This window comes from Cervus canadensis, chromosome 1 (genome assembly GCF_019320065.1).
Source record: "Cervus canadensis isolate Bull #8, Minnesota chromosome 1, ASM1932006v1, whole genome shotgun sequence".
In the NCBI taxonomy this organism is placed as follows: Eukaryota; Metazoa; Chordata; class Mammalia; order Artiodactyla; family Cervidae; genus Cervus; species Cervus canadensis.
Window position 1 is genome coordinate 31873574 of NC_057386.1, and position 22281 is coordinate 31895854.

The 22281-nt window shown below is 47.9% G+C and overlaps 1 protein-coding gene across 4 annotated transcripts in view; it reads left to right on the top strand.

The window, feature by feature from the left end:
* Positions 1-22281, top strand: part of STX8 (syntaxin 8) — a 211434-nt gene that overhangs the window by 164116 nt on the left and 25037 nt on the right. For 2 of the 4 annotated variants that reach the window (XM_043474302.1, XM_043474328.1), the window contains one exon: positions 4942-5073. The exons of 1 other annotated variant lie outside the window; for it this stretch is intronic. In XM_043474302.1, the coding sequence (XP_043330237.1) occupies positions 4942-5058 (117 nt within the window). In that variant the 3' untranslated portion in view covers positions 5059-5073. Of the gene's footprint in view, positions 1-4941; positions 5074-22281 lie in introns of those variants that run through there. One more of the 4 variants, XM_043474322.1, reaches the window with a different exon arrangement.

The window sequence follows — 22281 nt, forward strand, 5'->3', positions numbered from 1 at the left end:
GGAACACACAGACATGTGAGGAGAACAGCTCTGCTTCCCTTTAGTTCAACTAAGGCAAGGCTGGAGGACTGCAAAGAGAACTTTTGCTTGGAAATAGCAGCAAAATATACACAACAGCTTAAATTAGACGGATTAGTTCACGGAGATTGGCTTGCAGACCAAGATTTGGGGATAAAATAGCAAAACAGTGAGCAGTGAAGACCAGCTTGCAAGGCTTGTGGACCATCCAAAGCCACTTTAGGGTCTGAGGATCTCATAGGGCAAACTTAAAGATAGCCCAACTTCTGTCCCAGGGTAGATTTTATTTATAACTTGTAACCTCTGTGTCACAAAGATGTGGAGTAGCTTAGAATAAGACGGGGTGTGCGTCTGTGTCAAGTCTCAAAGCTGTTAAAGGAAGAAATTTAAATAGAATTTACAAGAATGTGCATAGAATTTATCAAACCAATAAACTGAGACCATGTTGAAAGTGCAGGTTGCTTAGTCGTGTCTGACTCTGTGACCCCATGGACTATACAGTCCACGGAATTCTCCAGTGGCTGGAGAATTCCCTTCTCCATTTTCCCAACCCAGGGATCGAACTCAGGTCTCCCGCATTGCAAGCAGAGTCTTTGCCAGCTAAGCCACTAGGGAAGCCCACATTGGAGCCTCAAATTTAGCACCAAGACTAGAATCCAGGGAAACAGAACACAACAAGGGAGACAGGATATGTGACACAAAGACGCCGTCTAATAGGAAAGAAACAAACTTTTTCCCAAGAAAGGCAATCTTGCTCCTGGTACCAAATATTTATCGCTGTAACTGGAGCGTATAATTCAACAGTGATTTTGTAGAGCTCACAGAAGCTCTTCCATTCATTTGATAGCAATATTTTGTTTGGGTTGATACTCCATTTAGATCTGACGAAATCCCTGTCTTCCCGGAATTTGTCTCCACACCCACCATGCTGTGTAACATCCCCTTCTTCTTTATTTATTTGGCTGCGTCAGTGGGATTAGTTGTGGCACGTGGGATCTTGGTTGCGGTGCCTGGACTCCCTAGCTGTGGCTCACAGCCTCCAGAGTGGGAGGACTCAGTAATTACTCTACAGCAGGTGGGATCTTAGTCGCCTGACCAGGGATCAAACCCACGACCCCTGCGTTGTAAGTCTTGCACCTCCCAGGAAGGCTTAGCACAGCCGGACAAGGATATGTTTTCTGGACTGTTCCCCACCTCTCCTTTCCCAAATGGGAGCTTTTGGTAGCATGGTCAAGGTGTTGATCTACAAGTGTATATATGTTGGGCATATGGGAGGTGATTAATTACGAATCATAATATAGAGAACCGTGTGTGGCCTGGATTGAGAAGATGGCCATCAACTGAAAATCCAGGACTTAACAGAGCGGAGCTTCCATGACTGTTCCTCTGTGTCCAGTAGCAGGCTGTGATGCGAAGTTTCTCCGCCTTTGGGGAGGAGGTGAATGCAGTTTGGTTTGCACTTGGGAGAGATGTATTAGGATGCATGAGTTGTTAGGTTATTGCAATTTTTCTCGGGTGTGTGCTTGCTGAGCAGCCCAGGGGAGGCGGTCATGGGCCTGTGCTTCACTTCTCTTCTCTGGAGCCCAATGCCGTGTTTATTCCACGTGGTCCCCATTCCATCCACACTTGGCCCTCGCTTCCTGTGCCACGCCATAGTGGTAGGCATTTCACCCGGACCCCAGCCTGGCGATGAGTCAGAATAACACCTCAACATGGTTTACAAAGACAGATGGTGGTCCAGGGTGCCTTTCCCAACAGAAAAGGGAGACCAGACATCACCTGCCCTGCTAGGCCTCCCACTCTGAAAGGGAAGTCCCCTTTTCCCCCTGTTTCTTCTGGATTTTGCTCCTTGTTCCTAAATAATGTGCTTGTACTAATATTACTTGATTGGATTGCAGTTCTGGGTGTTGTCTGTGAACTTCCTGCCGTGGAAGACGTTGCACTTACTCTTTTCCTCTGTGCCATCAACAGCATTAAATCACAGTTGTTAGTTAAATCACTACTCATTATTTTCATCTCAGCTGTATTAAATTTTTTTTTGGCAGTGATGCCACGGAGCAAACTCAGAATGTATTCATGTTTTTAGCTGAGCCACGTAGCTTACTATAATCAGATTTCCTTTCTTACACACTGTTTCATTCTTCCTCAACTTACTGTTATTTTTTCCTCCTTTGCTGTTCATAATGCTTGCCCTAAATTACTTCAGCGCTGAGAAATCCCTATGGGTATGGTGAAAAGCACATCAAATGACCTATCTTTTTAATGTTTTCCTTGGGGCTCAGCCCTTCTGTAGCTGAAAAATATCTTTATTCTGCTCCTTGCAGTTGAGCGATTGACCACATCTACAGAACTTTAGGTTGGAGGCAGTTTGTGACTGGAATTTTGAAGGCGTTTTTCATTGTCTTCTATCTTGCCTTGTTGATTCTTGAGCCAGGTTGACTGCTGAACTTTGTCACGTGCCCTGTTTTGCTCTCAAGAACTTCCCTTTAGCCTGAGTCATCTGGATTTCACACGGAAGGCCTTCCAGTATGGTCTCCCCTTGTCTAACACTGTTGTGTTGGGTACTCGGCCGACCCTTCAGTTTGGAATTCATTCCTTCAGTTCTGGGCATTTTTCATTATATTAAAGTCTTGATCATTACCCCCTTGTTTTTTTTCCTTTTTCTTTCCTTCTGATATATTCATTAGATGGAAAATGGGCTTTCTCATTTCCTTATTATCAGGTTGGTCAAGAAGTTCATTAGGGTTTTTCATAAGCTATGAAAAAACCCAAATGAATTTTTATGCCAATTCAATATTTTCTCTCCTCTTTTTCCTTTCTTTGCTTTTTGTTCATCTTGGGGATGTTTCTTCAAAACTTTCTCCTGAAATTTCTTTTTTTGCTGCTGTTTTTTAAACTCTCAAGTTTCCTGATTTCGTAAATGTGACTGTGTCCTAGTGTTACAGATACAAAGCATTTTATATTTCTGAGCATATTAATTATTGTTTCTTTGCTATTTTCTTCTGTTCTTTGCATTGTATCTTTTTACTGAATTCTTTTTTCTGTTTTTTTGGGGGGTATGTTTGGAGTCTCATTTTTCTCCTTGGTCAGATATCTAGTGATTCTTGTCTACCCATTAATATTTAAGAATGACGCACTAAGACATCTGAAAGCTCTGTATGCATGGGTGGGGCGTGTAGAGTTGTAGGTCTCACACAAGATTATCAGACAGGGAAGAACCTGTTCCCGGGCTCCCCACATGCTGGTGTCTGTAGGTCTTTTCTCTTTGGTTAGTCCCTTTCTGCTGAGAAGGGGCCCTGTGGTCTCCTGCCTGGTGAATAGAGGCTTAGCTGTTAGTGTCGGGGAGCCTAATATGGGTTCGGGGGGCAGCGTGCTCTCACCCTCCCATGTGAAAATGTGTATTTATCTCCTGTTTTCAGCCTCTCGACTTCTCCCTTCCTCCTCCTGCACCTGTTGCCTCATGTTAAGAACCCCTCTGGTCCCATCCCTCCACTGGCCCTCTTTTCTAAGAGGATAATCCAGAGGTTGGTTGTACAGGGGGATGGAGGGATGTGAGGTAGAGTGGGTCCTCATGTAATCTTTGACCCCGTTTTTGGCTCTGTCTTCAGGAGTACATGGTACTACTATCCCCTAGCCTTGACAGGGGTCTAGCCCCATAGCCACCGTCCTCTTCCCACCCCCATCCCTACTCACTTGTTTGTTTTAGCATCTCCTCTCAGTCCTTCATCACTTGCCCATGTGCTTTCCGTCATCCAACACCGGGTTGATACATCTGATTGGATGTCATTTTCTCCCTTATTATTTTGGATCATGGGTTCATGCCATTTCTCCCCCTAGAGATGGAGTCCTGGGGCAGGGCAGAGGTAGCTGTGGGTGTTTGATTGGCCGCGTTGAACGGAACCAGCCCATCGCACGCCTTGCGCCCTCCAGTCTTCATTACAGCCCCTGCTGTAGGTAGAGGTACTCCCACACTGCAGATAAGGAACCAGGAGTCCCCCACCCCCACCCAGAGGCAAGGCCCTTTGTCAAGGTCACTAGCTAATCAGTCACAGAGCCAAGACTTGGACCCAGGTGTGTCTCTGAAACTCACACTTTTCCATCCACATCACACTTCTGATTCTCCAGGGCTGCTCAAGGATCCCTTCTTAGCACACTGCACAATATCCATCAGGACCACATACCACAGGCAATCCCAAGGGGCCATGTCTTCAGCTCACGGGCCTTTTTTCCCCCTTCTTCCCTTTGTTTCCTGAAGCAATTATTTCTCTATTTCATTTAAAGACCTGGCCTCTGCAGCTGCTGCGGACAGCTTAACGTTGTCTCAAGGTTGAAGACGAGAACCAAGCCGTGAGCTTATGAGCCATCAAACTTGAAAGATGTATTGAGGTGAAATACCACTGCAAAGCCTCCCCACCAAACCTTTTCTTTTTTTTCCCTTAAGTGCCTTTTTTCTTTCCAAAATGAAAAAAAGAACCATTTGTACTATACATGCATAATAAAATCCCTCCAGCTCACACACATAAAAATCTTCGGTTCTGGCGCTGCTCAAGACAAGATTTTTTTGGTAACTGCCCACCCCACCCCAACACAGCAGACAGTATAGTCTTCCGAAGCCAAAATAATTGCGTGTCTTACAGCGATACTTCGAGTCAAAGATCAGCGTATGTGTGTGGGCTTAAACACGTGCCTTTCCTTCTCCCCTCCAGAGAAGAATCCTGTCAAATAACATTGTTTTCATACCGAATATTTAAGTTGCAAATGTGAGCCATGTGGGCAGGGGTTTGAAATCAAGACAACTAAACTGTGAGGTGCTTATGGAGTTCAACCGTTTGCAAGAAACATAGACTGACTTCACGGGGAAGCATGCAAGAGGAGTTTTTCATCCCCTGTATGATCTTGCCTTATTTTTTTCCTTCTTCCTAGCCTTCCCAAGCCCGGTATTTCCCTTGGCATTCTCCAAGAGGTCCGTATAGTTATTGGCAAATGCGAAGCGCAGTGATGCGAGGCTTCCAGAAGTTTGTTGCAGCTTTTCAGCACTGAGCAAATCAGTCACTTTTGAAGGGAAAATGTGAAGGTATTGTTTGTGTTTAAAGTGTTTGTTTTTCTAAGCACAAGTGCCTTAGCAACTGTATGTGAAGACAGGTTTATTTGAGCAGAATTTGTAGTAAACAGGGTGTGTGGTTATGACCCGGCGATGGTACACCGAAGTGTCTCATTTGCGATTTGCAGGCATGCTGTAACCGGCCATGACCTTTCCCAGAGACAGTTTGCCGCTTCGTGTTTCCCAAAGGTGATTCTTGCTTCAGAGGACCAGAGGTCCACCCTTAAGTGTCCTAGATCTGTCCCATATAGGGTCAGGCGGGCACCCTATGGTCCACGGTGCTTTGGACTGAGCCCTGGCCTCCTGGAGGCAGATCTTTGAGAAACAGCCCATCCAGTGTAGATCCAGGAAGCAGTTGGGCCTGGGAAGACCAAGGTGTCCCTGATTCCCCGCTTTGGATTATGAAAGAAAGTGAAAGTGATGTCACTCAGTCGTGTCCGACATTTTGCAACCCCATGGACTGTAGCCCGCCACGCTCCTCCGTTCATGGGATTTTCCAGGCAAGAGTACTGGAGTGGGTTGCCATTTCCTTCTCCAGGGGATCTTCCCGACCCAGGGATCGAACCCAGGTCTCCTGCATTGCAGGCAGACACTCTACCTTCTGAGCCACCGGGGAAGCCCCATTATTTATTTTTTCTTGGCCATACCACATGGCCTGTGGGATCTCAGTTCCCTGACCAGGGACCCTGCATTGGAAGCTCAGAGTCTTAACCACTGGACCGCCAGGGAAGTCCCGTGGATCATGACTTCAGTTTTTCCTGGTTCTGTTATTTTAAGTCCAACCAGAGTCAAGTTTGGCCACTCATCAACAAGCAGAGAGATGTTTCTTATGACCAGATGTCACCTGAGGCACTCACTAAAAATGCAGATTCCCCGGGGGCTTCCCTGGTGGCTAAGTGGTAAAGAATCTTCCTGCCAGTACAGGAGACACACATTCAATCCCTGATCCAGGAAGATCCCACATGCGGAGGGGCAACTAAGCCCAGGTGTCACAAACTATTGAGCCTGTGAGCTGCAACTGCTGAAGGCCACATGCCCTAGAGCCCATGCTCCGCAACAAGAGAAGCCACGGCTATGAGAAGCCCGTGCACCGCAACCAAGAGGAGCCCCCGCTTGCTACAACTAGAGAAAGATTGTGCTTCAACAAAAGACCTAGCACAGCCAAAAAAAAAAAAAAAAGTAAATAAAATTATTTTTAAAAATGCAGATTCCCGAGTCCAGCCCCAGGCTTTACTGAAGCTGGCTGTCCGGATCCTGAGGCCTGGAAATCGACCTTTCCCTCCCAGCTCCAATGACTTCCCCATGCGTCCAGCCCCCGCCCCTGCCCCCATCCACCCGGACCCCATGCTTAGGCAAATCATATTATCCAGGACCATATGTTTTCCTTGTTGATAAGTTTCACATGATGCTATTATTAAAAATACAGATTCTTGGGCCACATCTCAGAACCAGTGAATCAGGATTGTGAGGGTGGAGGGGAAGGGGGGCTGAGAAGCAAGGAGAGTGGAACCTAGTATTCCAGAAAACTTCAGATCCTAAGGTTGCCTGCTGGAAACCATCAAAGGGAGGAAACCAAACCCCATTCGCGCCTTTGAAAGACTTTGCATCTATTAATTAAAGCACAAGACCAATGCGGGGGATTCCCTGGAGGGCCAGTGGTTAGGACTCGACACTTTCACTGTCAAGGTCCAAGTTCAATCCCTGATCAGGGAACTAAGATTCTGCAAGCCACACAGCTCAGCAAAAAAAAAAAAAAAAGTGAATGACTGAGGATAACCCAGGTAACCAGGGTCTTTGGGCCCCTGACAAATCACATCAGAACTTCTCATAAGTTACTTTAACCTGTTCCATTTCTAAGAACTTTTGAAGCTTTCTAATTCTGCTAAGTTGAAGTCAGAATATAAAATCAGCCCTTATTCTGCTGGTTAAAAAATTAGTGGTGGTGGTTTAGTTGCTAAGTCATGTCTGACACTTGGGACCCATGGACTGTAGCCCACCAGGCTCCTCTCTCCATGGTATTTCCCAGACAAAAGTACTGGTGTGGATAGCCATTTCCTACTCCAGGGGATCTTCCCAACCCAGGGATCAAACCTGGGTTTCCTGCATTGCAGGCAGATTTTTTACCTACCGACTGAGCCACCAGGGAAGCCCTAATTAAAAAGTTAGAGGCCCTAATGAAAAGGGTAAAGGCAACTTTAAATTTATTTTCTTTTCACTAATTATTTCAAAAAGTACATTTCATTTGCCTTGATTCTTCAAAAGCAAGTGTTGGTTTTTATGCTTTTGAAGGAAAAAAAATTTTAACACCCGTCCTTTCTGGTATCATTTGAAGTTTTCGACTCCATCTGTATGTAAACCATGAGTGTCTAAGATCCCAAAACTGTGTACCGTTTGTCTGTGTGGCCCCTGGGTGCAGATTGATGCCTTGTGTGTTAAATGACTGCTTCATGGAGGAGAGAAATATATTTTATTTTACTCACTAAGTTGATTTTCTTTAACTAATACTATCACAATTAAGCTTAATCTCTGTTTCTTTGGTGAGGCCTCTGACATGTGGTTGATCATTGGCTTATTAATTTGAAGATTTATGGGCGGGAAAATGCTGATTTTTCTTTTTATTTTTATTTTTTAAATGTAAAACTGAGAGACAAAACATACAATTGTACATACCTGAAAAAGAGATGTCCAGATCCCCTATATCCTGCTGGGGAAATTTCATTGCATAAATGGGTTACTATTCGTTGATGGAAAAATTAAGTTAACTGGAATCCCCAATTCACCAATCGTGCCAGTTAACTGAGGTATTAGTGTCCTGGGTAAGCTCTCAGAGCTATTAAATTAAATGGTCATGACATGAAACCTCAGAAAAGTCTCATTGTGTCTACAAAGATTGTGTACAGGTGTTGCTAGCCTGCTTTAGAATAAGAAAAGGCTTCAGTATTCTCAAAAATCATTTCCTCTCCTGAGGGAGTGCACCATAGTTTAAAAAAAAAAAGCTTTTTCCAGTGTGGTAATTGCAGGCTTTCTGCTTCAAAAGAAAAAAATCCTTGAATATTATTCAAGTTAGTTTCCATCAGGCTTTTCTGAATAGATGATAATACTTTGGTGTTTGATTAATAAATTCCAGAAAATGAACTGGAATCCCTACAGACAGAAGTTGTGGGAAACATCTAGTTGCTTAAGAACATTGTTTTTCATTTCAAAAGATGCTTACAGTTTAAGCTCAGGAAGTAAAAAGGGTATCTTCCATCTATTGGAAAAGCTCTACGTTCGAGTACTTTTCTCGGGTTTGTACTCTGACCCCATGAAATGAAAACCCTGAGAATTCTGTTTGAAACACAGAAAGTTGACTGTTGATCAAAAGGAAAAAGCCTCCTTCATTTAAGGAAAGACATTTCTAATTATCTACAGCCTCTTGTCAGAGTAAAAGATATTATTTGATGGTGGAGGGTTCAGAAGTTACTACAGGCAGTCCTGAGGGCTCCACAAAATACATTCTCTCAGATGCTGATAGCCTGGAGTCACATTCCATTTGGGGGGGGTCTGTCCCTGTGAACCCCCGTTTTTCCTATACCTGTCTGATTTCCTGGACTGCCTTATCCTCCAGCATCCCTAGCGAGGCTCTGCAACAAGCACCTAAGGTCTCTCGCTTCCACCTGTGCTGGTGGGTGTCTTAGACATCCAGTAGGTACATACGGTTCTTCGTTTGGTTGAAGGAAGGCAGATTCATCCCCGGAAAGCCACTGTCTCATTTCACATATTTGAATTTGCAGATTCAACTCTTGGCTCTCAGAATCCCTCTTTCAGCTGGGTAGGCTGCCACAGGTGAGCCAGGGAAGCTCAATTCTGCTTCTCTTGCCGAGAGAGGTTGACCAGAGGCGTGTGGAATAGAGGAGACCGCCAGCTTTCCTCTGGCTGACCTTTCCCCACTCTCTGATCAACAGCTCAGTCTAAGGATCAGGGTACATGGGGGATCCTTATAAGTTAAGAAAACAGACACCTGGAGACACTGTTTCATTAATGAAAAAGGATGGCTTCCAATTACATGCCTTTCTGTTGAAACTTTCTTACCAGACAGTAAAACAGTGTCATGTTTGGAGGAAATCAGGGAGTGAATGCATGTAGCCTAGGATGTCAAAGAGGAGGGATTCTGGTAAGAAAATATCATCAGGGACCAACCAAAATATTATCACATGTACAAGAACATAAAGTGAGTATCTGGGAGTCTTGGGAGAGAAGGGAGGAGAGAAAATGGGGAGGCGGTGTGGGGCGTAGCTTCTAAGAGGAGCATGGAGCATGGGCAGGATTCCCCAAGGGCCTTGCAGGGTGGGGGTCTCTATCAGCCATCTGCTAGACCAGTACCCCAGCCCTTTACCACTCTGACAACCACTCCAACAAGCCATGCCTGCTTCACACTTGGGATCCTTAAAGTAGATTGTTGGCTGCCTCCAAACCCCCACCAAAATAGGAAAATTTCCCCAATGGCTGGCTAGCCCAACAGACAAGTTTTATATAATCCCAGTGGAAGAAAAGCAAATACCAGGCTGTCAAAACTTGCTCGAAATAAAACCCAAAATGTCCAGAGTCAGGCTCGTGATCTTCTCCAGCCCTGCTCTTCTTTCTTTATTTGCTGATTTGATGAGCAAGACCACCAAGCACTCGGTTTTTCCAGCCAAATCCTCAGGAGTCGTTTCTGGCTTTCCCCTTGCTCTCGGCCCCTGCTTCCATTCCGATGCCCATCCCTGTGGATCCTGCTTCCTGAGTGGCTCTGAAAAAGCCCCGCGGGTTTCCTCCAGGTGCCTGCCATCTTCTGGGTCCCTCCTGGCATCTCCTGACCCGACTCCCTGTCTCCCTTCCAACCCACCCTCCTCACAGAAGCCAGGGCATTCTTGGGGAAAGCATGAATTTGCTTTTAACAACCTTTTTCCTCTTTGCCACCATTTCTCTCTGCGGAAACCTGTCCGACACCTGTCCGCTTGGTGACAACACTCAAGGCCCTCTGTAACCTACTCTCCTCCTTATCCCTGCGCACACATGTGCACATATGCATGCATACACATGTACACACATACAAGCACACGTGTGCACGAGTATGTGGATACCCATGCATGCGTGCATACACACATACACACATGCGCGCACACACACACACAGCTCTGTGGCAGCAAAGGTCCAGTGGTGAGTGTTTGTGTCTCCACACCGATTGTCTTAGACGTATTTCATTTTATTCACCTCTCTAGGCTCTGGTTTCCTTATCTGCAGAATACGGGGATCTCCCTGGCAGAGGCACAGTCAGATTCCCGCACCCCCGTGGCAGTTTTCATTACAGCTGAGTTCAGTGTTTCTGCTGGTTTGGAGAGCAGGGACTTGTGCCCAGTGTGGGATCCTCCCGTCCAGGCATGTGAGTCTGGCTGTCTTTTTCTTCAGACTTATTCATCAATGTCCCTTCAGTATTATGGCATTTTCAAACTATCAGTGCTGCCCATTTTTATTAAGTTCTTTGTTCTCTGTTTATTAGCTTAGTTATGAGTCAGATTTTTTCATTATGTTTTCTAATGGCTTGTGACCAGTTCATTAAGAAAGGGTTTGTAGCATTCTGTTTGTTAACCACCCTCTTTACTTCAGTTCATATAGGTTTTTCTGTTGACTGTTCAGTTATTTGCAGGTTAGATGTTCTCATTTTCTGCAAGCAGTAATTGTCTCCTTTAGTTCTTGAAGAGAAACCAAGGACTAGATACGGTTAGGCTTTGAATTCAGTTAAGAGGAGGGTTGACTTGAGCAGCAGAGGGCAACTGTTGACCCTTGGTGGTCCTGGAACAGGAAGACAGAGTTGTCCATAGTAGGTTCATCTTGAACCAGGCAACTGGCAGTGGAAGCAGAGAAGGTGGTTCGGAAGGTGTGTTGTTGGTATTCTTAGGACCTCCTGTACCTCTGTACAGTCTTCAGTTCAGTCACTCAGTCGTGTCCTGACTCTGCGACCCCATGGACTGCAGCACGCCAGGCTTCCCTGTCCATCACCAACTCCCGGAGCTAACTCAATGTCCTGTCGATAGAGTCAGTGATGCCATCCAACCATACATCTGTACAGTCTTAATGTTACTGCAAAGTTTTGACCATGACTGTTGAAATTGGTGAAACCCAGGTTCATATCCAAGGCCCAACACAAAAGAACTTTGAAACCTTAGGTAAATTGCTTCACTTCTCTGAGCTTCGGGTTCCGTCACCGACATGACATCATCATTGTCACGATCATACTGTCGGTTTGCAGGGTTGTTACGGGGCTTCGAGATGATGTACGGAAGACGGTGAGCAGAGTGCCCAGCACGTGGTACACTCTCAGCTTCTCTCGTGACTGAATCCTAACTTCTAGGTCGCCAGGAGGAGGCACTCCATCAAAGCAGCTCTGATCATAGCCCCTTGTTTGTCTCCTTCGCACTTACCCGTGATTTGTGATTGTCATATTGTGTGGTAATTGGGATCTCTCTCTTATTAGCATGGCAGTTCCTTGGGGCGAGGGGTCACATCCATCTTGTCTGTGGTTGCAGTCCCAGCCTCTGATGTTGTACCCGGCACAGGGTTGGTTAGTGATGGATGGAGGATGCCTGGCTTCTCCTCTGCCCAGCGTAGACCCCATCCTGACCCATGTACATCCTGCCCTCAGTGACCTTCCCTAGCTCTCATCTCTGGCTCTTCCTTCTCTCCTGGCTCCACCCTGTGCTCCAGAAAGCTCCATGATTTCTCATTGGAGACACGTGATTAGGGACGTTCTCCAGAGTGACAAGGACATTAACCGGAAAAGAGTTTGCTCTTCATTCACCTTCAGTCATGAAGACATTGGTCCTGATTATACCTGCAGACCCTGAGAATCTGGACTTGAAAAGGGGGTGGATGTTAAAAGGTGACTCTGACAAAAACCAGTTTTGTTCATGTCTTAGTTATCCCGCTGATGGCCTAAAAAGTCTGATTCCACAGGTGACAGAAAGCCTCCCTGCCATCTTGCTGATGACCCAAAATGTTGAAACTAGAAATGTATTCCTTCCATCCAACTCTGTCATTTAAAGTGCATATATCTGTAGCACGACACACATGGTAATTAAACCTTTGTTCTTCGGGAGATCTTTAGGGCTTCCCTGGTGGCTCAGAGGGTAAAGTGTCTGCCTGCAATGTGGGAGACCTGGGTTCGATCCCTGGGTCGGGAAGATCCCCTGGAGAAGGAAGTGGTAACCCACTCCAGGACTCTTGCCTGGAAAATTCCATGGACAGAGGAGCCTAGTAGGCTATAGTCTATGGGGTCGCAAAGAGTCGGTTACAACAGAGCGACTTCACTTTCTTTCTTTCTTTCTTTGGTTGGAGACAAAACTAGAATCACTCACGTTATCACAGTAATAAGCTCAGATGGGTTTATCCTAAGGACCTGGTTACTGTTGTTAGGGAACATGGTGGACCTGGGGAGCACAGCAGACCTGGGGAGCCTGCATTGCTCCCAATTCCCTGGTTTAGCTCCAGAACAAAGAACCTATTTACCCAACTCAGCCTCATGTGCTGGGCTGAGATGGGCCAGGTGGGCTGGCTGATCTCTCTGTGTGCCCCCGTCACCGTGGCTTGATGGGCAGCGTCATGGGGTATAAATGGCCACTGTCTTGGGCCACCCTCCACCAGAGCCTTTGTCTAAACAGATCCCACTGGAAGGGGCTATTGAAACACCAGGAAACGTGTCTGGTAAATGCTTAAGAAGAGGAAAAGGCAGTGTTTATTGTGCACTTAAGGTATTACAGATTCTGTTTCTAGGACATTTTATACAGTACTCTTATCAGTTTACAGATGAGACCAAGACAGGTTAAACAGCTTGCCCATAGTCACACAGACGGGAAGTGGAGTGGCCAGAATTTGAACCCAAGCAGTGTGGCTCTAGAGCCTTCCATGTCACTGTCACCGTGGGTAAAGACAAGGCGACAGGGCGCATAAACAGGGAAGGGTGGGGAGGGCAGAGCAACCAGGGAGAGGACACGAGGGGAGGGAGATGGGGAGCACTGGTGGGCCCATGTCGTGGGGCCTCTACTGAGTGACGGTGGAGGGGTTCAACCCGGGGGTCAGTGCCGAGAGAAGAGGCCCCTGCGATGCTTGTGGGAAAGAGTGGGCACCCTGGGGTCTGGGTCAGCCACTCAGCCCTTATACGCTGGAGTAAGAGGAGGTCTGATCATCAGAAGCTGAAGAAGTGAACCACTGACTGTAGTAGTTAAGTGATGACGATTTGGGTGGTTCCTGACCCAGGGACCTTGAAAATAAATTGTTGTGCTTTAGAGGGACTTTGTTTAAACAATGTGGATCTTACCCATAAATTCGGTTGCTTTCCCTTTGGGCACTTACTGGTAGAAGTGACGAACAAAAGTCAAGCTGGTGTCAGAACCCTTCTAGAATGTTGGTCAAGACCTTCACCACCACCCTGTCCAGCAAATGGGTGACATGTCTGAACAGGAATGCGTGTCTGTCCTATAACCTAGTTAGGCTGAAATGCAAAATGGGAGGGTGGCGAAGTGACATCCGTTGGCAAGTTGGACAATTTTAATGAGAAAAGTTACTTGCCTGCCCGATTTTCTGGCACCAGAGTCTCACGTGCGGTTACTCACAGTCATTTCCCCAGAAGCAAGGTGAGACCGTGATGATGGACGTGTGGGCTGTGACTCAGTTACTCTGATCTTCCATTTGATACCCGAGTTCGGCCTGGACAGAAGAACAGCATCTTATATCCAGAAAGCTGCTCAAGGGGACCACTTGGAGCCAATGGCAGAGGCTGCCCCAGGACCCACAGGCCTGGAGCCGCTACCTTGAGGTCCAGGCCTGGTAACCCCTGCTGGCTCCGGGGCGAGGATGACCCGCCAAGGTTTCCAGAGTGAGATGCGGGCTGAGCAGGGCCTCGCCAGAGCAGAGGCCTCAGGCCAGTAACACAACTAGCCAACAGCCTGTGCCAGCCTCCGCGTTTGTTTAAATAAAATTTGAAATAGTCAGAGAGCTCTTAAGCCAGAGTCTGCCTCTGTGAGGAAAAGTCAGACTGTGTACACCTGCCTAACACCACGCAGCGTGACCCAGGAGGAGTTCCGGTCTCCCCCGCCGCCCCACCAGGAGCAGCGGCATCCCAGAGAGACCTCAGGCTGTGTGTGGCCTGGCGTGGTCCTTGCTGGTGGGGAGAAGGGGCACCCTGAGGTGGCCACCAGAGTTAGCACCCAGTGCCCAGGCCGCCTTCGTCACACTGCCTGCCCAGGCCCAGCCCCACCCCCACATCAGGGCTTGCACACACACCCCCACCACCACACACACACACACACACACACACACACTGGAGCCTGTAGAGGGGTTGCTGGTTAGCAGAGACTGGAGCTCGGGGGTGTGGGAAGGGGGGACTGCTACCTCTCCGTTCCAAGATGACCTTTTTTTAGACCCAGAAGGGGAAACTGGGCTCCAGTCACCTTTATCCGAGGCACTCGGAGTGCTTCCCACGTATCTCGTTTATCCTCACGACACCCCTGAGAGGTACGTTTGTTTGAGATTTCTACACAGTTATGATTATGCCTATAGACTGGAGTTCCTGACTCCGCGTCATTCTAAACCCAGAGTCTCATCTCATCTCACTTTTCCTAACACAGCTAAACCCTTTGGGGAATGAAACGTCTCAGGCCTTAGCCTAGTCAAAGGGTGATTTCCACCCCCCCTCCCCTTCCTTCTTTTTTCTGTTGTTGTTAAGTTTGATTTATTACTTTGCCTTCTAGCCAGGCTCGATGGATGGTCAGAATATTATAAATAATGTGGATTGAAAAGATTGTGCTGAAATGTTTATTGCATTCTTAGAAAGAGAACAGGAGATGGCGTGGAGAGCGTGGCCGTGGGGAAGGAGGGGCGTGGGGGGTTGGGGGGAGGCAAGTCTCGCCCCGAGGCCATGTCGGTGGGTCCATAAAAGACAGCACTCGGAAAGGAAGGCTCATATATTGCAGCCCCACAATCAAGAATGCAGGAGTGTTCCAGCGGGTGTAAAGAATATACTTCAAGAATGCCAGGACCATAAGGAACTAATCATTAGCCATCCCCCATCTCGTTTCCCCACCCACAGTGCTCGAAGGAGACGGCTAAAGGAGTGGCCGCCATGCTTTATGACTGGCTCCCCAGCATCCTGGCTTTGGGGAACTCTCTGGGATGGGGCGGCCGTGTGTGTGTGTGTGTGTGTGAGCAAGTGCCTCCTTTGACTGACCCAGCACCCAGCGCTTTAGCATCGTGAATCTCTGTTCTTTGGGTGCACCACTAGAAATGCACATATTCTCCAGGATCAGCACCCCCACCCACGTACACGGTGTGGGAAGTAAATGTCACATTGGCCCACTGGCAATCAGTCATCACCTGTGAAGCTGGAATCACACCAGGCTCTTCTTCCTCTCTTAGGGCCTTCCTTCTGGAAGGAAGAAGGGTCAAAGTTCCTTAGCAGCTAAGGCCACCTGGGTCAGCCTGATGCTTGATGGAAAAGTCTGGCAACCCAGTGGAGACGGTTCTCTGTTGTTCATTCACTAAGTCATGTCCGACTCTTTGTGACCCTGTGGACTGTAGCACACCAGGCTCCTCTGTCCTCCGTTCTCTCCTGGAGTTTGCTCAAATTCATGTGTGTTGAGGCATTGCTTCTGTCCAACCATCTCATCCTCTGCCACCCCCTTCTCCTTTTCCCTTCAATCTTTCTCAGTCTTTCTCAGCATCAGGGTCTTTTCCAATGAGTCAGCTCTTCGCATCAGGTAGCCAAAGGACTGGAGTTTCAGCTTCAGCATCAGTCCTTCCAATGAATAGTCAGGGTTGATTTTCTTTAGGATTGACTGATGTGATCTCCTTGCAGTCCAAGGGACTCTCAAGTGTCTTCTCCAACACCACAGTTTGAAAGCCTCCATTCTTCATCACTCAGCCTTCTTTATGGCCCAACTCTTACGTTTGTACATGACTACCAGAAAAACCATAGCATTGGTTCTTTGAGTCATTCTTTATTCTAAGCAGGGGTCATCTTTGGGCCACTCTAGGTGTTGGTTTGGTCCTGCAGATCTCAGAACATGGCTCTCTCAGTCAAGAGGAAAGGAGGCCGAGGTGATATTGATGTGGGTCTGGGGGCAGGTGGGACTGGTGTGTCAGATACAGGCTGCTTGCCTTCCTCACTGTGTGTATCGTCAGCTGGGACGGCAACTTTCTTCCTGGCTGGGGACCCCGAGCATCATCTATCTAGTACCCAGAGAAAGCTGTGGCTCTTCTTGTGCTGTTAACAGATTCTATTTGATCTTGTGGTGTGGAGAACCACCAGCGAGCTTTGATCCTGACCTCTAATCCAGTGGTTCTCAAACGTAAGCGCCAGAAGGATCACGAGCAGGGCTTGTTAACACCCAGCTTCTGGGAGGCCCCTCCACCCCCAGAGACCCAGACTCAGTAGGCATGAGTGGGGCCCTTGAAACTGCATTTCTAACCAGCTCTCAGGTGATGCTCCTGAGACCACACCATGAGCAGTACTGCTCTGAACCATAAGCATAGCGTTGGTAGCATCAGGTAGTTTTCGGTAATAACCTTCTCAGGAATATCAGCAAATGGCAACTGAATAAAAATTCCAGGGAATGAAGGAAATGTAAACAGGAACTGTTCAATGTGATACAAAGAGGGTCCCTTGGCTGAAAATTCTGTGTCTGAATTGTGTGTTAGAAGGAAGCCCATGAGCAAAAATCCTAGCATTTCACCAAAATTTAACTGTTCATTTACCTGAAAGATATATAGAATCTGTTCTCTCCTAGGATTTGATACCAGGTCACTAACCACTAATGGGCAATGTATTGATTTTGAATTTGGCAACACCAACTTACTTTACCTGTACCCACTTATAGTTTTTCAGAGCCAATATTTTATGATAACCTCTTTTATTGATAGTTTATGCTCTTTCATACTGTTCATGGGGTTCTCAAGGCAAGAATACTGAAGTGGGTTGCCATTCCCTTCGCCAGTGGACCACATTTTGTCAGAACTCTCCACCATGACCCATACATCTTGGGTGGCCCTACACAGCATGGCTCATAGTTTCATTGAGTTAGACAAGGCTGTGGTCCATGTGATTGGTTTGATTAGTTGTGAGAGTTGGACTATAAGAAAGCTGAGTGCTGAAGAATTAATGCTTTTGAATTGTGGTGTTGGAGGAGACTTGAGAGTCCCTTGGACTGCACGGAGATCAAACCAGGCCATTGTAAAGGAAATCAGTCCTGAGTATTCATTGGAAGGACTGATGCTGAAGCTGAAGCTCCAATATTTTGGCCACCTGATGCAAAGAACAGACTCATTGGAAAAGACCTTGATGCTGGGAAAGATTGAAGGCAGGAGGAGAAGGGTTCAACAGAGGATGAGATGGTTAGATGGCATCACTAACTCGATGGACATGAATTTGAGCAAGCTGCTGCAGTTGGTGATGGACAGGGAAGCCTGGCGTGCTACAGTCCAAGGGGTCACAAGGATCAGACACAACTGAGCAAATGAACTGAACTGATGCTCTTTCATGTGTTCACTCATTCATTTATTTCCACATACATTGATCACTTATTATGCGCCAAGTGCTGTCCCAGAAGCTAAAATATCCACACGAACTACTACCAAGTTATAATGCATTTGAAATCCATACTGTTGTTGTTTAGTCAGTAAGTCCTGTCCCTCTCTTTCACAACCCCATGGGCTGTAGCCAGCCAGGCTCCTCTGTCCATGTGATTTCCCAGGCAGGAATATTGGAGTGGGTTGCCATTTCCTTCTCCAGGGGATCCTCCCAACCCAGGAATCCAACCTGCGTCTCCTGCATTGGCAGGCAGATTCTTTACCCCTGAGCCACCAAGGAAGCCCGAAATCCATTCTACTGACTCTTAATATCCCAAACAGTATTTGAATCTAAACAAAGAGTTGCTATTTAATCAACCAAAACAAAAATACGTATGTATTGAACAGACATTAAGTGACATCTGTCCTGGTCACCTGTGGATAACATGTTAGAGACACAGACACGGAAACACAAGGTCTGCCCTCTCAAAGAATTTTCTGGCCATTAGGGAAGTAAAGCCTGAACCCAGTCAGTCATTAATTTCCCCAAGTGTTAAGTCAGTTTCTCTTTCGTGCATGTTCGGTATGCAGAACCCGCCCAGAAAAAGTGGTTCAGAGACTGCCTTGGGCACATGGGAGGAGGTGTCCCTGGGGCAGGGGATGTTTTTGAGCTGAGACCCCAAGCCAGTGTCCTGGTGCTGGCTGTAGAAGCTGGCAGGGGGCTCAGAATTGGTGCAAACAGTCCCTGCCAAGGCGCCAAGGTGTGAGAGAGGGTACATCTGAGTGAGAGGCTGGGGTGGGAAAGCTGGATTGTTTCTTTGGGACTGTGTCAGAATTCCACTTTTTGTATTTTGCTTTGAAATGATTTCTGAAATATCTGACAGACCATTTTTCCATGTAAGCCAACAGATATTTCAAAGCCAAACCTGACATCCTGAAATCGTCTCTTCGACTTTTTTTCAGGGGAGTGGAAGAGGAGACGTTAGTGACGTCATTTTAATATTATCCTCAGACACCTGTATCATCTGCCTTCACAGCTCACATCTGAAAGGCAGACTCTCCATGTGTTTTGCACAGCGTGTCAGAGGCAAACCCCCATCATCAACTTGAACAGGCTCATAACATGTGACCCCTGACACCCCTTGGCCATCAGCGTGCCTTTCTGTGACTGTGCTTCTGTGGTCTCTTTAAGCCCCTTACACACTGACCACCTTCAGAGGCAGGAGGAGGACGAGGACGTCTTCCTAGGTCGCCTTATCCTTGAAAGTTCCTTGGGCCACGTGTCGTAGGCCAGCACTGCAGGCCAGCCCTTCGCTCGGGCTGGTTCCCCATCTTTGAGCTCTGCTGAGTGGACCCCTGAGCCTCAGAGATATCTGTTCATTTCTTCTTGTCAGTAGAATCCTTGCTCAACAGTTTTTAGGCTACCGTATTCTAGAACATCTGATTGGAGATCTCACCCATTTGGGTATTTTTTTTTTTTTTCAGTCAGCTCTTTGGTGACATCATTTACCCTGAGCACCTGTCAGAGCCACACTGGGGCTTGGAGGGATCAGTGTCCACCCTGAGTGTCCACATAGGAACCCACGCTCTGCTGCTTCACTAGTTGGTGCTGCCGAAAGGGCACCTTCCCTCTGTGAAGGTCAGGGTTAATGGATCCTCGCTGTTCATAGAAGGATGTCTTTGTGGGTAGTGAAGAGCCTTAGAGAATGTCGTTTTGGAGGGGGCGTCGTTGCAGGGGTCCACACAAGATGGGCACCTTCACTCCACAGCATGAATAATCCTGTGGTGAGACCATGCGTGGGGTGTGCGCTCTGCAGCCTGACCCGTCAAGGGTTTCCTTTACTGAACTGCAAGCCTGCTGCTGCTCTGAGAAAGGGGCCCTTTTCCATGACCCAGTGCAGAGCAGCTTCTAAATCTTTGTGATCCTCCCCCAACCCATCTTGACGGTGCCCAAGGGCTCACAACTCTCTGCACTGCTCACAGGAAGCTAGCCCCTCATCAGGGTGCTGGAAGGTTGTCAGTCCATCCTTGCAGCCAAGCATCTCACTGCAGCGGTGTCATTAAATTCGTGTCCGAAAGCAGAAAGAGGAGGCCATCGGGGCCCTCCGGGTAGAAGATTGCATGTCCTTTCTGATGGAGCAAATATGAATTGCATTTATTGATGTGCTCTTAATTTATGATACATTAAGAAGTGTATTTTAATTTTTGTACATACTGGCATACAGGCTGTTGGAGAATTTTGCATGAGCATGAATTTCAGAATCTGTTTTCCTGGTAGAGTCTTTGAGGAGTGACAGAGAAGATTTTCAAGAACAGTGTGGCAGTCGTATCTGGGTTGCTCTGAGTGGTCACACCTGAGGGCAGGTGGCTGGCCACATACCCCTCACAGGACCCTTTCTCCTGGGTGTTGGTGGTGTAGCTGGAGGGGGCTAGGCAGCATTGGAGGCTTCAGGGGGTCACAGATCAAAGTGTCTTTGGTTAAGGAGGCTTAAGATGGGGGACGGATCAAAGTGTCTCCTGGCCAAAGGTTGAGGGCCCTGAGTGCCGCGTTCGTAGCCACACCGGCTACAGGAGGTGGCAACAGCAGCCACTGTCAGGCAAGTACGTGCCGTGGGCCAGGTCATGTGCTCAGTGCCAGGCCTTTTACCTCGTGGCATCTCCCTGTCAACCGTGGGAGTTCAGGGTTAGAATTCTCCCGATTTGGGGCTCAGAGGATTGGTTCCTTCCCCGAGTGACAGAGTTGTGATTTGAATACGAGCCATCTGGCATCTCCACCCACGGTGCAGCTCTGGCTCTTCTGCTCTGCGGCCTCCCAAGGAGGGAAGGCGTGTGTCCACACCCGTCCCCCATCCCTCTGCTGCACGTTTGGGAAGTGCCACGTCCGGTGCTGGGAGGTGGTGGGACAGAGAACTTGCAGTCACTTAATGGCTATGGCTCGAAAGCCAGAGTGACCTCCGGCTCACAGTAGGGCTCATTGGGCTGCCTCGGTGATGGGGACGGGCTGCACAGACAAGCTGAGGGACCAGGCATCGTTCTGGTTCTCTGGTAAAAGACTCGGCTCTTCAAGTGAGAGGACCACTCCTGGCTGCTCACCCCAGCCCTCATTTTTTCTTTTCTCCCACAGCTCTTAGCGTTTATCCTTCTTCTGTCCTCCCCACTGTGGCTCTTGGTTATATATAGTCCCTGTCACCTTGGAGGCGACAGAGGAAAACAGAGATTAGGTGGGGGGCCAGTATGACTTCCAAGATGACAGAGGGACCCAAAGTACCAGGAACGCGCTAACCAGTCCCACATCAGCTGAAACGCATTTACCCAAATTCGCCCAAACTTTGGGTGACGTCTTGTGTCTGCTCTGTCATCTGACTTCTACCTCCACCCCACACACCCGCCCCCTGCCCCTGCCCCACTTCCTCTCGACTGAAGCCCCCAGCTTGTGGCCAGCACTCTGTAAAGTGAGAGGCCCCTGGTCAAGGCAACAGCCCTCAGTTTAAGAAGCACACTTTTCACCAGGGCATGGAACTGCAAACCCAGCCACCCGAGGACACACGGCCTGTATCCCCGCAGGCCAAGCGGCCCCGGAGTGTGCGGGCCAGGGTCCCCCTGCATTGGCCAGGGCTGGCCCCCACTGGCAAGTCCTTCCTCTCTGGCCCACCTTTTCTACACTCCATAATAAGTCCCCCTTCTGTTTCCACTTGTCATTACATCACCCTTCATTCCAGCAAACTCTCGTCATGTGTTATTTCTAAGCTTACATATTATTAGCATTCAAGGATGGCAGTTCTCTGATGCCTTGTAGGAAGGCACCCTAATTTCACCCGCAGTGTGTTTCCAGGTCCCGCTGTGGGGCGACCGGATTCTGGAAAGAATTAGTGCCCCCTCCCCTCCACATGCCCCTGGAACTTGAGTAAGAGGAGAGCATGCTTCAGACCAACCCCCGCCCACAAGCTGCACACTAGGACGACACAGGCTATGTTCGCTCCTCTTTATTATTCCCCATCTGGCACACGATTTGGCTTCCCTGGTGGCCCAGCAGTAAAGAATCTGCCTGCCAATTCAGGAGACGGGAGTTCAATCCCTGGGTCAGGAAGATCCCCTGGAGAAAGGAATGGCAACCCATTCCAGTGTCCTTGCCTGGGAAATCCCATGGACAGAGGAGCCTGGCGGGCTACAGTCTATGGGGTCACAAAGAGTCGGACTTGTCTGAGCAACCACAAAAGCACATGGTTTACTTATTTTGGGTTTTGTCTGTTTTCATCCGCTGCACCCCCAACACACACACACACACACACACACAAATAACAACTTGGTGAGGCAAGTGATTTGTCTGTTTTGCTTATTGCTGATATAACCAGTGCCTAGAATGGTGCCTGGTGCCCTGGACATGTTCTGTCGATGTTTGTGAAATAAATCAGAAGCCGAGAGAGAGAGAACCCAGAGGGTATCGGCGCTGTTTCTGCATTCCCAACCACACTGGCAGTGGGGACCATCTGTTTCATTTCTGGATTAAACACTGATTGAGCGACTCCATGTGAATGTGTGTTTAAGAATCTACATGCCCAACAGCGCCAACGGCACTGGTGGCTCGT